Source organism: Oryzias melastigma, linkage group LG19 (genome assembly GCF_002922805.2).
Source record: "Oryzias melastigma strain HK-1 linkage group LG19, ASM292280v2, whole genome shotgun sequence".
NCBI lineage: Eukaryota > Metazoa > Chordata > Actinopteri > Beloniformes > Adrianichthyidae > Oryzias > Oryzias melastigma.
The window spans coordinates 7,151,933-7,164,618 of record NC_050530.1 but is presented as its reverse complement, the minus strand read 5'-3'; the positions used below and the strand labels follow the sequence as shown (position 1 = coordinate 7,164,618).

The window sequence follows — 12,686 nt, the reverse complement described above, 5'->3', positions numbered from 1 at the left end:
CAAACAAAGGAATCTCTTAAAGGCACAAGCGGCTAGAAAAAAAACGTCATTTTATGACTCTTTAAACCATAAAAATCCTAATTTTAAAGGGAAAAATGTTTCCCAAAAACAGTATACGACATTCTCCTTTGATACAGCAGAATAACTGCATTCAGGTTTTTATTGCTTATTTTTTAAAGACAAAAATCTCAAACCGTTTTAAATTGTAAATATATTCTTGACTTTCAAAATAAAGTTCACAGATTTTTTAAGAGTGATTTTACAGTGAAGGAACAACATCCAGGGGAATTCTGAATAAACTTTAAAAATAACATAAATGTGATCAATTCGAAAGAAAAAGACACAAACTCTACATCTATGCACTGATCAATAAAGGAAAATTTTCTCTTTTCTTACATTTTGCTAAATCTATAGTTAATTTTTTACAGCTACACTAGCTTTTAAGAATATATATTTAAAAGAAACAGAACAGAAAAACAGAAATTCTAAGTGAAGGTTTTCTCCAAAAGTGCCAAACTTCAGCTTTTTAGGATTAAGCTGGAACCTAAGTCTCATTTTTAAATAAAAAAATAATTGTTTATTTCTTAAATAACTTTTCTTTTTGGACTTAAGTGTTAAAAATTGACAAAAAGGGGAAATATTTTGAGAAAAAAAACAATTTATCTGCAGTTTGATTTTTTTTTACATAAGCAAAAAAAATACAATTCCTGAGAGTAATTTATTAAAAAAAAAAATAACCCTGTTATTTCGAGATAAATAGTGCATCAAATGCCATGATTGTTTCTTTTATTCTTTTGTATAACTGAAAAAATAGTTTAATAAATAAACTATAGTTCAAAATGAAGAGTTTTTTAGTGTCACTTATGTAAAAGCATCTGTACTGTTAAATTAAGCAATATAAAGTAAATGATTTAGAGTCAGAAAAAAAATTAAATGGACATTAGATGTCCTAAATAAACTTAAATTAGCATTTAAATGCTAGTTTGTGAGGTAAAAACGAGCCTCACAGCCAAAGAAAATGAAATTAATTCATATTTTATATATATTTTATATTATTACCTACAGTATCAAACGTGTTTTCATATTGATACAAAAAGGTAAAATTGACTCCACAACAAACATGAAGGAAAAGTGCAGATTTACCAAAATAAAAGCACCAAAGTGACTTTTTGGGACGCAGCTTGATCACTTAGTAACTATTCTTCACAGAGCCTGGACCCCCCTCTTGTTTGCATATATAATAATAATAATAATAATAATGTGCGCGTCTCAGTTCTTGCGAGAGTTGCTGTACCACTTCCTGAGCGCGACGCCGCTCGTGCTCGCCACTATGCACAGAGACCCCCCGAGGCTCCACCAGGTGGGGGCGCGGCTCAAGAACACGAACTGGAAGAAGAAGGCCAGCACCACGTCCACCGTCCTCATCAGAGACACGGGCCCCGCCTTCTCGATGTGCAGCGCCTTGGTGAGGAAGGTCTGGCCGGCGATGCCGAGCACGGCGATCAGCATCAGCAGCCAGCGATCGCGGCCGCAGGCGGGGATCTTCCACTCCCCGAGGACGGACACGGTGATGACGGTCTCGATGAAACCGATGACGGCGTAGTACCACACGGAGAGGTAGTAGTGGACGCTCTTCCCCATCTTACGGAGAATGATGAGGGTGAAAGCGGCGCCGATCGCTCCTAGAGGGACAGTTTTGGAGAAAAGACTTGAAGCTTAAAGGAGTTGAAAAAAGTAAGTCGTGACGTAGAAAATACACGACCAAACCATCTATCCATCTTCATTTTCCTAGTCTGAAATGTTATCTGGCTCAAAACTGTACGGCTGGATAGCTCCAACGTTGCTCGCCATTTTTATTGTACCGCTAATGCTAGGTGGTGGTGTGAGGAGCTGTAAGCTAGCAGGAGAAAACAGAGAGCTCTCAGCAACGGGGAGAGACGAGGTTGCTCTGCGCCAGTGATCAATTTAGAGGTGGGTGTATTGGCAGGAGACTGGCGATACCGATATGCGCCTCACAATTAGTGCTGCCACAAACGATTATTTTAATAGTCGACTAATCACTGATTATATTTTCTGATTAGTCGACTAATCGGATCATGAGCAAACTGGACGTGAAGCGCACATCTTATCCATCATTAGCTTTAAACTAAGAAAATAGATTATTAGATATATAACATTACCTGTGATAATGCTAGTGTGAATGCTGTAAGCTGAATTTGAATGGTGAAGATGCTAGTGTTGATAACTGAGGATGCTGACAATGATAACTAAAAACACTGGAATTGATGGCTGAAAACGCTGAAGCTAATAGCTGAAAACACTGAAGCCAAAAAGCTAGATAAAATATTTGTTAAATGCCAAATTAGCTTAAAAAACTGAAAAAAGCCCAAGTTAGCCAAAATAGCTAGCATGTGGCTGAAATATTAGCTAAACTCCAAAATAGCCCCAAAAAAAGAAAGCCTAAATTAGCCAAAAATAGCTAGCATGTAGCTGAAATATTAGCTTAACTTCAAATTAGCCTTAAAAATATGGAAAAAAGATTCAAAATTAGCCAAAATAGCTAGCATGAAGCAGAAATATTAGCAAAACTCCAAAATAGCCTAAAAAACTGAAAAATCCTAAGTTAGCCAAAATAGCTAGCAAGTAGCTGAAATATTAGCTAAACTCAAAAATAGCCCCAAAAAAGAAAGCCTAAATTAGATAAAATTGCTAGCATGTAGCTGAAATATTAGCTTAACTCCAAATTAGCCTTACAAATATGGAAAAATCCAAAATTAGCCAAAATAGCTAGCATGTAGCTGAAATATTAGCAAAACTCCAAATTAGCCTAAAAAAACAGAAAAAAATCTAAAATTAACCAAAACAGCTAGCATGTAGCTGAAATATTAGCTAAGCTCCAAAATAGCCTAAAACCTTAATAAAACCAAAATAGACCATAAAGTTAGCAGAATGCTATCATAACTTTCAACTTTACTACACTCTGACTCCATCTAATATAAAGAAGCGACTAATAGACTATTAAATTAGTTGTCGACTATTTTAATAGTTGATTAGTTGACTAATCGTGGCAGCCCTACTCTCAATACGATACATATCGCGATATATCCCAAGATTGTGCCAGAAAAATGTTTCACTTTTTTTTTTTTTTTTTTTTTAAGAGTGTGACTTGGAAAAAACTCGACATAAATACTAATATGTCTTAGTACATGTCTCATTTTCTACTCTTATTTAATTCACTTCTCCTCTATTCTTTATTATTTAGTTATCTATGCTTCCATTTAGTGCAGTGCTATTCGTGTGTTGTTCCTCTCTCCCACTCTTGAACCACTTTTTTTTTTAATAGGTAAATAATGTTCTTACCCAAAACCCTCTGATCTATTTCTTTCTTAATAACCCAACAAGACCATGACTCAAGCCTCAGAATAAAAGTCTTTCACTGTTTCTAAACTGCTGTGGCTCCAAACGAATTCCTTTCTTAACGAGAACGCTTTGGGTTGCACAATGTTGTACTTAAATGTGGTTTCAATGCAGAATAATTGGAACTTGTTGTAATTCGAAACATTGTAGAGTCATGAAATCTAAATGACTACTCAGCAATATATTAGCCAAATGCTCACATAAAATAAAGAAACTTAAAACATCTGCTAAATGAGCAGTAAAGAATTTCCCACTATTAACTCAAAAAGACTTGTGAATTGATTTATAAGACAAAGTCATACATCCCCCTGAACTGGATGTTCCTTTTTCCTAATCCTGACCTCAGATGACATTTTGGTGGTCAAACGTATTGATAATCGCATCACCTGCAAAGGCAGCAACAGTCCCCTTGATGTGGTTGGTGTAATCGCCCTCGATGCCGCCGAGGTGCTCGCCGAAGAGAAAAGGCGGGCGGGCGATGAGGATGACTCCGGTGAGAGTGAAGACCGTGAACACACAGTCCCAGATTGTACATTTCTCTTTGAGGAAGATCCACGCCAGCAGGGAGGTGAACACTGGATTGCTGTCGGGTTCACAAGAAATGGAGATCGGTTACAAAGCAACAACTTGAGAGCAATTTGTGAGGGTTGACTCAGAGAAATCTCAAATTAGGACGGTTTCACACAGGTCCAGGCCGGAACTCATTTCCTCACATAGAACAAAGCCTACCATTATCTGAAAAGCCAAGCAGTCTGCACAAAATATTACAAAATAAAATAATTGGGGGGAAAAAATCCATTTCCCCTCAAGGAACTGAGTTTCATAAGCTCTTAATACAAAGATAACGTTTGAAAAAAAAGTTTTTGATCAAATTCTAACCCTAATTCTGTCTCCTGTGATGTCAAAAAACTAAAAGTGCTAAATGATGGTGTTTACTGCTGCTGTCCAACCGTCTATAGATGGTAGAAGAGTTATTCCTTAAAAACTAAATCCATGATTTATGCACCAACATGGTTTGTTTACTTGCAAGTGAACACTGGTGTACTTATGGCCAGTGAGAATGTGTGCAGAAAAATAAATGAAAAAAAATGTCGTATATGCATAAAAAAGCAGCCAGCAGTACTAAAGTAATCACAAATCACAAAAAGTTTTTTATAATTTCTCATAGGCTGCGTTTTCATTACACAAATGCGCAAATTTTATCGAAATTCTAGAAATGTCAAAAAAAAAACAAAAAAACCCCCCACAATTTTGCAATTACATTGTTTCCGTTAAATCATAATTATGCGAGAAAACACATTCAAAAATACGGCAATGGATATAATATTTTAATTTACAGCAGATACATTCAAATTTCTGCTATACACTACCGCCCATCATCTATCAAAGGAGACGTCTGCATCTTATTAGGACATGGAGCGGAAAGCTACGTGGGAGAGGCTACAGATGAAGGGATTTTGGGAAATCCCAGAGGATTACAGAAGAGCTTCCGCATGACACACTCATCTTTTGATGAGCTGTGATGCTGTTGGACTTCTTGTGCAGCCACTGTTTGTCACACGACTCATTTAATTTGAAAAAAATATTTGCATTGCAGTTTTCCAACATATATCAGTTTCAATACGCCTCAATAACCATCTCCTCCAAGTGCAAAAACTTTTTTTTTGATATATGAAAGGTTTTTTTTTTTTTAATTGTTGTTTCGCAGATCGTCACTGCCCATAAATGCACCAGTGTTCACTTGCAACAAAACCAACCCTGTGCATAAAATCATGGATTTGGTTTAAAGCAATAGGCGTTCTAGCATCTATGGAGACATTTTGTTCTCTGTTGGATAGCAGCAGCAATTTATTACCCAAATCCTATTTGTGCAATTTTATAATCAACAGAAACACAGCTATAAATAAAGAAAAATAGATTAACCCTTTAACTGCATGGTCAACCAAATGGTGGGAAACATTAAGAAAACATGTTTTTACAAATATTGATAGTGTGTATTACTCCTCAAGGTACGGAGCCCCTAAATGGAAATTGAAGAAAAACAAAAATTAACTTTTTTTTTTTTTAACAAAAATTGAAATAATAATAAAAAAAGAATTATGGTTAGTAATGCCTGAACACAAGATAGTAACTGGTGCACATCAATTGGTAACCTGAAGATTTTGTTTTAATTCCATGTAAAAAAAACAAAAAACAAAAAAAACTGTATCTGGTGTGCAAAAGTTACTTACCAGATTTTTTTTTTTTTTTTACTATTTTAATTTTTAGAAAGACAAGTTTTGGTTACTAACCAGAACTTGTCTTTTTAGAAAAAACATTTTTTTTACTATACTTTTTTGTTTTTTTACTTTTATGTCCCTTTAGGGGCTCCGTATCAAGGCAAAAAGCAGCAGAAAAAAATGCCTTTTTTGTGTTTTTTTTAATTGTTTTTTTTTTCTTTTATGGGTAGCTAAAGGGTTAACGTAGTAATAAGGTAATGGAGTTTATCTAATAGTGGTAGCCAAGAAAACTTTCTTCCTGTTTTTAATGTTCTTCCTATTTTTTTCCATTGTGGTCAGTTTTTTTGCAATACTTGCAACTTGAGTCTTCTGGGTACTTTAGTTCACTTAAAGACCCACTCTGATTTTATAATGATTTTTGGTGTTTTAAACATGTTCTTGTGGCATTTTTTTCACGATGGGTCTTAACCGTACGACTGTATAGCTCCAAAATAGCTAGTCATTTTTGCTACATAGGTAATGTTAGGTTGGAGGTGGTGATGGGTAATGTGACAAAATATAATGTGTGGGCAATAGCAAAGTGTCTATTGTGCCATTTCTCCTCAATAGTTTCTATCGTTTTCTTTATTTTTATTGCTGAATTTTTGTACAAAAATGTGTTTTCCAACTATGAAACTTTTAAACTGTTGTGTACTTTAAAAAATGTTTGTGATGACTCAGTTTTACATTTGAAAAATTAAGTCAGCGAAAAGTGAGTAATGATATGTCATTTTTTTTCAGATAGTAACTGAAAATATACTTTATTTTGGTATTTTGTGATATATTTTGCTAGTCTGTTAAAAAAGAATTTATATTCTGATATGCGATTTTTTTCCATGTCACACAGCACTAGTCAGAGTTAAGCTAGCAGGAGAGTGTAGGGGGTGGGGTTACTTGGCACCAACGGTCCCACCCACAACCCAGAGGCAAATTTCTAATGAACTCCTGCCAGTCTACAAAAACTATGTCTTAGAATACAACACAAGTTTTGCTGATTTTGGCAGAAAACGGCAAAATCATGACTAAAAGAAAACTGGGAACACTTTGACAAAAAATGAGCGGAGTGGATCTTTAAGATGAAAGCAACCAACCAGTCAAGTTAAAAATGTAAACATTCTACAGGAAAACAGTTATCACAAAATAAACCTGATTTGCACCACCACTTACCTAAACATGATGACTGTGGCGTCTGCCAGCGGCATCTGCTGGACTGCATAAAAGAGCATTATCATTGCATTGGAGCCAAGGAAACCTCGAAGAACCAGATAAATACGTTTATCTCGGGGGCCAAGGAAACCTGTCCTAAAGGAGTACATAGATGGATGGATGGATGACTTGATCAACTGATACAAGATGTCAGAAAAAAAACGTATGATAGGAAAATGTGACCACGGTTTGAGGAGAATGGCTGAGATCGAGGAATAAATTCAGTATGAATGCATGTGAGTAAATGGGTTTGAGATGAACAAATAAGCAAAATAAATGTCTAGCTTCATAACATAACTGAACACAGTAATATTTATGAAAAAACAATTGACAAGAACACTGAAAACAAAAGCTTTAGTTTCTGTGTAAAAGGTATAATTAAGGACAATTTCCACAGTGAGAAAGTCCTGTTGGTTTTTTTCATGACCAGCATGAGGGTAGTAAACCATATCTCTCATAATATTATCACAGCTTAACATTTCAGAAGGGAAATTAGATACTTTCCCCTGAACTGGGTGAAAAGACAAACACAAAAGCTGGAACGTTTCAATGAAAAAATCTACGGCTTAACTACAAACTGGTTTTATGGCCTCGAACAGAAAAACCATCTGGGATCAAGCCTCGTTATTTTAAGTCTTCCTTACTTGTTGTAGATGAGTAACGGGATAACAAAAAGCATCTGGAAGAAACAGCGGATGGCGCTGATCTCTATAGAGTGAAGGTCCTGGATGGTTTTCACCAAGAAAGCAATGATGGAGAAGAAAACGGTGGACAGGAAGGCATAGAACAAACCCAGACCTGGACACCTCTTTGGTTTTTCTGGAAATTAAAAACAAGAGGAAAGATTTCAGTGGTCTAATATTATTGAAAATGTGTCTGTTCATAAGGTGTTAAGCTAATTACACAATAAAATAGCAAAGATATACTAAACTATATGGGCCAGTACAAGAAAAGCTGCTGTAGTACACAAAGGCAAAACAGCTGCTTCACTTTTTAAGGTGACTATTCCCTCTACTATGAGGAAACGGATGATATGTTTGCAGAGATTAAAGTTTAACAGAAATAATTCAGTCATTATTTGTTAAGCTTACTACCGGTATTCCATCCAGTTAGTCCACAAACGAGTATTTTAATAGTCAACTAATCACTGATTTTTTTTTTCCGATTAGTCGACTAATTGGGTCATGCGCAAAGTGGATGTAAAGCACACATCTTAACCATCATTAGCTTTAAACTAACTAAAAAGTAGATTTATATCATTACCTGTGATAATGCTAGTGTGAATGCTATGAGCTGAATTTGGCCGCTGAAGATGCTAGTGCTGATAGCTGAAGATGCTGAAATTGATAGATAAAAACACTGAAGTTGATAGCTGAAATCGCTGAAGCTTATAGCTAAAAACGCCGAGGCTGATAGCCAGCCAATATATACTACTTAATGCCAAATTAGCCAAAATTGCTAGCATGCAGCTGAAATATTAGCTATACTCCAAATTAGCCTAAAAACGGAAAGAAAATTCTAAATTGACTAAAATAGCTAGCATGTAGCTGAAATATTATCTAAACTTCAAATTAGCCTAAGAAACTGAAAAAAATTCTAAAATAGCTTAAATAGCTAGCGTGCAGCTGAAATATGAGCTAGATTGAAAAAAAAAGCCTAAAAACCTTAATAAATGCCAAAATAGCCCAAAAGGCTAGAACAGTTCCAACTATAACTTTCAACTTTATTACACTCTGACTCTGTATAATATAAAGTAATGACTAATTGACAATTTAATTAATTAGCTGTCGGCTATTTTAATAGTCTATTAGTCATCAATTAGTCGACTTACTGTGGCAGCCCTACTTCCAGTACAGTTATGCCTCGTTTTCACTGAATGTTAGTACGATCCAGTCCAGCCCGGTATTTTGAACATTTCCGTTATAAAGTGGACCTATTTAGTCAAACTGAACAAACCATTTTTGGACCTCTGTTTGTTCATAGAAAAAATGGGGCGGACCAGTTAGCTACTGTTGGAACCCGTCAATTGGCGGAGGGTCATTACGACCAAAGAAAGCGCCAAGAAAGCGGCTGTAATTCTGTTCACTGCACGCAATCTTCTCTCAGTGAATCCTTTGTAGATACGATGTACCAAAAGCCAAAAGGAAAAAAAATTGAGCTGCTGGATGATTGCTGTTGATAGCTTCACATGCGCCATGATGGTCCAACTTTAAGTGGAAATGTTCAACTGAATTGCCTGGACCAAGACCGGACCGCTCAGTGGACACCAGGGTACGTTTCCCAGGAGGCGCAACGAACTGAATCCAGTCCTTAGATAAAACCTATCACGCTATTGCCTATCTGAGTCTCCCTGTACCGGTCCCTAGCCTGGATAAAGTACAGGGTAAAATTATGCGGATCAGTGAAAACTGATTTGTTGTGGCGAGGGGTCACTACAGCAAATCGGCTGATATGGAAGATTCTCTCAGGGATATGCCGAAAGTGAACAACATTTAGTCATAGTTTCTCAAACCCTATTTTTTTTTCATACATCTACGATAGCATCCGACCACACACATTTCTATCATGCTAGTTTCTACTATCAGTAGCACGCTAGCTGCATGGCATTGTTACAATTTAAAAACCAATATTTTTGACTACCTATGAATTCCATAGACATTTTTACTCTTGTCACTCAAAAGCACATTGATGTAACTCCAAAACGGACTTAAAGTTTAGACTTCACCAAAATTACATAAAATGGTGGACTGAGTCGGACAAAGTAAGAATTGATCAAAGAAATTGACAAAATAACACCGAATGTGCTTGATAACAGGCAATATAAAAAAGATTTTTGGTCTAAAGTTGAATTTCTCTGACATGGGAGAGATTGCCTCTTTCAAAGGTTCTTTGAGGAACATTTTGTTCTTTGGGCTTGTTGCAAATCCAGATAGTGTGCACTTATCCACAAAGAATGCTGTGATAGATTAAAAATCTACCAGTACACATCTTCCTAAACAAAAAAATTGGAGTAAAGTGCTTCTTCACTATATCACACTTCACCTTTTGAAATAACAGTTTTTTTTGTGCGATTTTGCTTGTTTTTATTTTTTTTTTTCGGATTGGCTGTTGACCTCGTCAATCATTCGCCATCCTTAACAGAAAATGTTCTAAATATTATTAGTCGCTGGTAATTCGCACATATTTACGTATGACAAAGCACAAAAACCGATGGAAATTAATGCATTGAAGGCTAGATAGTTATTGGTGGGTGTATGTATTAACCCAACCCTAACCTCGATATTGCTTTCACACCGGCGTGTAGCGCGTTCTTGCACGTGCCGCACAAGGTTTCATAAATGCGGTATTCAGTTGGTGTTGTTCACACATGTTTTTTTAAAATAAGGCTACCTACATGTAAATACCAAATCCAAGTCCCTAATTGGTCAAAGTTTAATTTTGGCATCAAGAAATTGAACCGACTGAACGTCCAGTGCGCTATCAATGAATACCTGATTTGTTTGTAGAGCCCACAACTGAACTTAAAAACTTGCATAGCGTTACGTGAACCTGAGGGTTCAAGATGCGGAAGCCTGAAATTCAATTTGACATGCATTTGCATAGACTTTTTAAACGCATGATGATGGAGTCAGTGTGAACGCAGCTTAACCCTTCCACTGGTCTTAGTCGCCAAAGAAAAAGAAAAAACGTTCAGCAACCTCACCGCGGATAGTTAGAAAATTACGTGCGAATGGTCACTTTCTATTTTCTGTTAGGGTTTGAACCGTTAAAGATTAAACAGGAGAAAAGTGTAAAAAATAAATGTCTATTATACTTCCTAGCAGATTTTACCTAGCGCAAGCTATTTTTAGAAAGCAACTTTCTCATCCAGATGACTCCACCCACATATTGATGTGTGATTCCTTCCATGACAAATGTGGACAAAGGTGGACAAGATTTTATGTCTGCCATGGACATTAGTGAAACTCAAAAATCAATGATAAAAAAAAGTTCAGCGCACTGTTTTGTGGATTCCAGATGAACCCACTTTTAATGTAAACAAGCTAAGGAGAGCGGTGAGGGACCACTGTAACCAGGGCCGAATTCAAATTGCTTCCCTAACCCACTGACTCCTCCTTATTAATCCAATTATGGGGGAATTTGAAGCTGTAGCTGTGTCCGAAAGTGTGTGTTTTTTTTTTTTCTTAAAGGAGGGGCAGGCAGTAGCGACTTAGGGCTAGCTATGCCACTGCAGGTAGGGTGAGTCGCATCACAAGGACAAACACATTTCTTCACAAGTGTGCTCTGAAGCACATAAGTTTACAATTAAATGTAAGTATTGGGTTTTTTTTCTGGAATTTTTAAAGTCATAAAATTTATGTTATGCATTTTCCAAATACAAACAGCTACACGCTAATGTAGATGACCGGCGACTTTTGATGATGTCAATCGGTGGTCACGTCCGAATTTGAAGGCACTACTTTTTTAAACATATCTCTAACCAAAATATTTTTTCATACTAAAAAAAAGCATTTTTTATTTTGAAATCCAAAAATGTTTTCTCACATTTTATTGGTTAATATGATGCTGTTTTTTTACCTGTTAAAAAAGTGGAAAAGCCAAAAGCGGTTTTACTTCTTGTCAATTTTAAAATTTTAATATTAATCACTTTTTAAAAATCCTTTAAAAAAACTCAAATGCGTTTCTTATCATTTTACTGTAAAAGTGCACAGTCATCCATCCACAGATAGCGAATTTTAATCAAAAAGCCTTTTTAAACACACGTTGTAACTGACCTATAAATAGATTAAAAAAAAAAAAAGAATTCGTTTTAATTCAAACTTTCAAGAAAAATAAGATATTTCCTTTTTTTCCCTGTGACCTTAATACAGAGAAGCGCGATCGTAAAACGATTTTAATCTCACAATGCCGCAGCTTATTGGCTGATATGACACACGTGACACCGTTTCATCCCTAGAACGTGACGTACTTCGGTTGTATAACGTGAAGCTTCTCAAGAAAGCGAGGTTCGCCGGTTTGTCTCGCCGTTTCTTCATCGTAAAGTCTCTGTACAGCGTCAGGAAGTGAGGAAAGTTTAGGACAGGGAAGTTTTTCAAATTACCGCTCTTTTACCTTCATCTTGAGGAGTTGCCGGCGTACAGAGCGTTTCCTTCTCGCTTCTTTCCTGTGAATTTCTGCTCTTTTCTGCTCCTTCTTCCTCCTCTTTCCGCTCAGCATCATCATGAAAGCAGCGCAAGTGAATGTGCTCTTCTGTCCGTTCGTCACTGTCGTTTTCTTGGTCGCAGTGACTTTGTTTGTCATGGCTGACAAGTTTGTGGAACACAACCGACACGTCGTCCTCTGCGGCTGAAGCCCGTCCGCGTGTGCAGTTGTTGGGCTCGCTCATGGTAGAAAGTGACGGCTGAGCGGCAGCATGGCGCGATGAGAACACTGTCCGCCGGCTCTCGTGTCCTGGGAGACTGAGAAGACGAGGTTAATCAGCAACCCGCGCCTCTGTCATGCTCTCATGCGGTGGTTCCTTCACCCGCAGGGGGGCAGGAGTGAACTAAATCCCTCACTGCTGGGAAACTGAAATGTTACCTCAAGTTCCCGCCCATTTTAACGGTTGTCATGGTGATATAAAAGAGCCTACCTCAGCTTATTTTCCTCTTTTTGTCTATATGTCTATAAATCTCTATTAGCCCCAATTAAAATAAACAACTGCACTAACATTTCTGAAATAACTTGCCTATAAAGGTTAGATAACCACAAAGGTTTTTAAAAAAAGGTTTTACAAAATAATTTTCTGTAGGCTTAAGCAATATT

General features: G+C 36.7%; 1 protein-coding gene across 1 annotated transcript; it reads right to left on the bottom strand.

Annotated features, from left to right (window-relative positions):
* Nucleotides 1-418: 418 nt before the first annotated feature.
* slc35g1 (solute carrier family 35 member G1) lies at nucleotides 419-12,468 on the bottom strand. The gene is made up of 5 exons (XM_024284679.2): nucleotides 11,994-12,468; nucleotides 7,526-7,700; nucleotides 6,843-6,977; nucleotides 3,804-4,000; nucleotides 419-1,682 (listed from the first exon to the last, which is right to left on the bottom strand). Exons 1-5 carry the CDS (start codon nucleotides 12,265-12,267, stop codon nucleotides 1,270-1,272), a joined length of 1,194 nt encoding a protein of 397 aa, XP_024140447.1. The 5' UTR covers nucleotides 12,268-12,468; the 3' UTR covers nucleotides 419-1,269.
* Nucleotides 12,469-12,686: the final 218 nt, after the last annotated feature.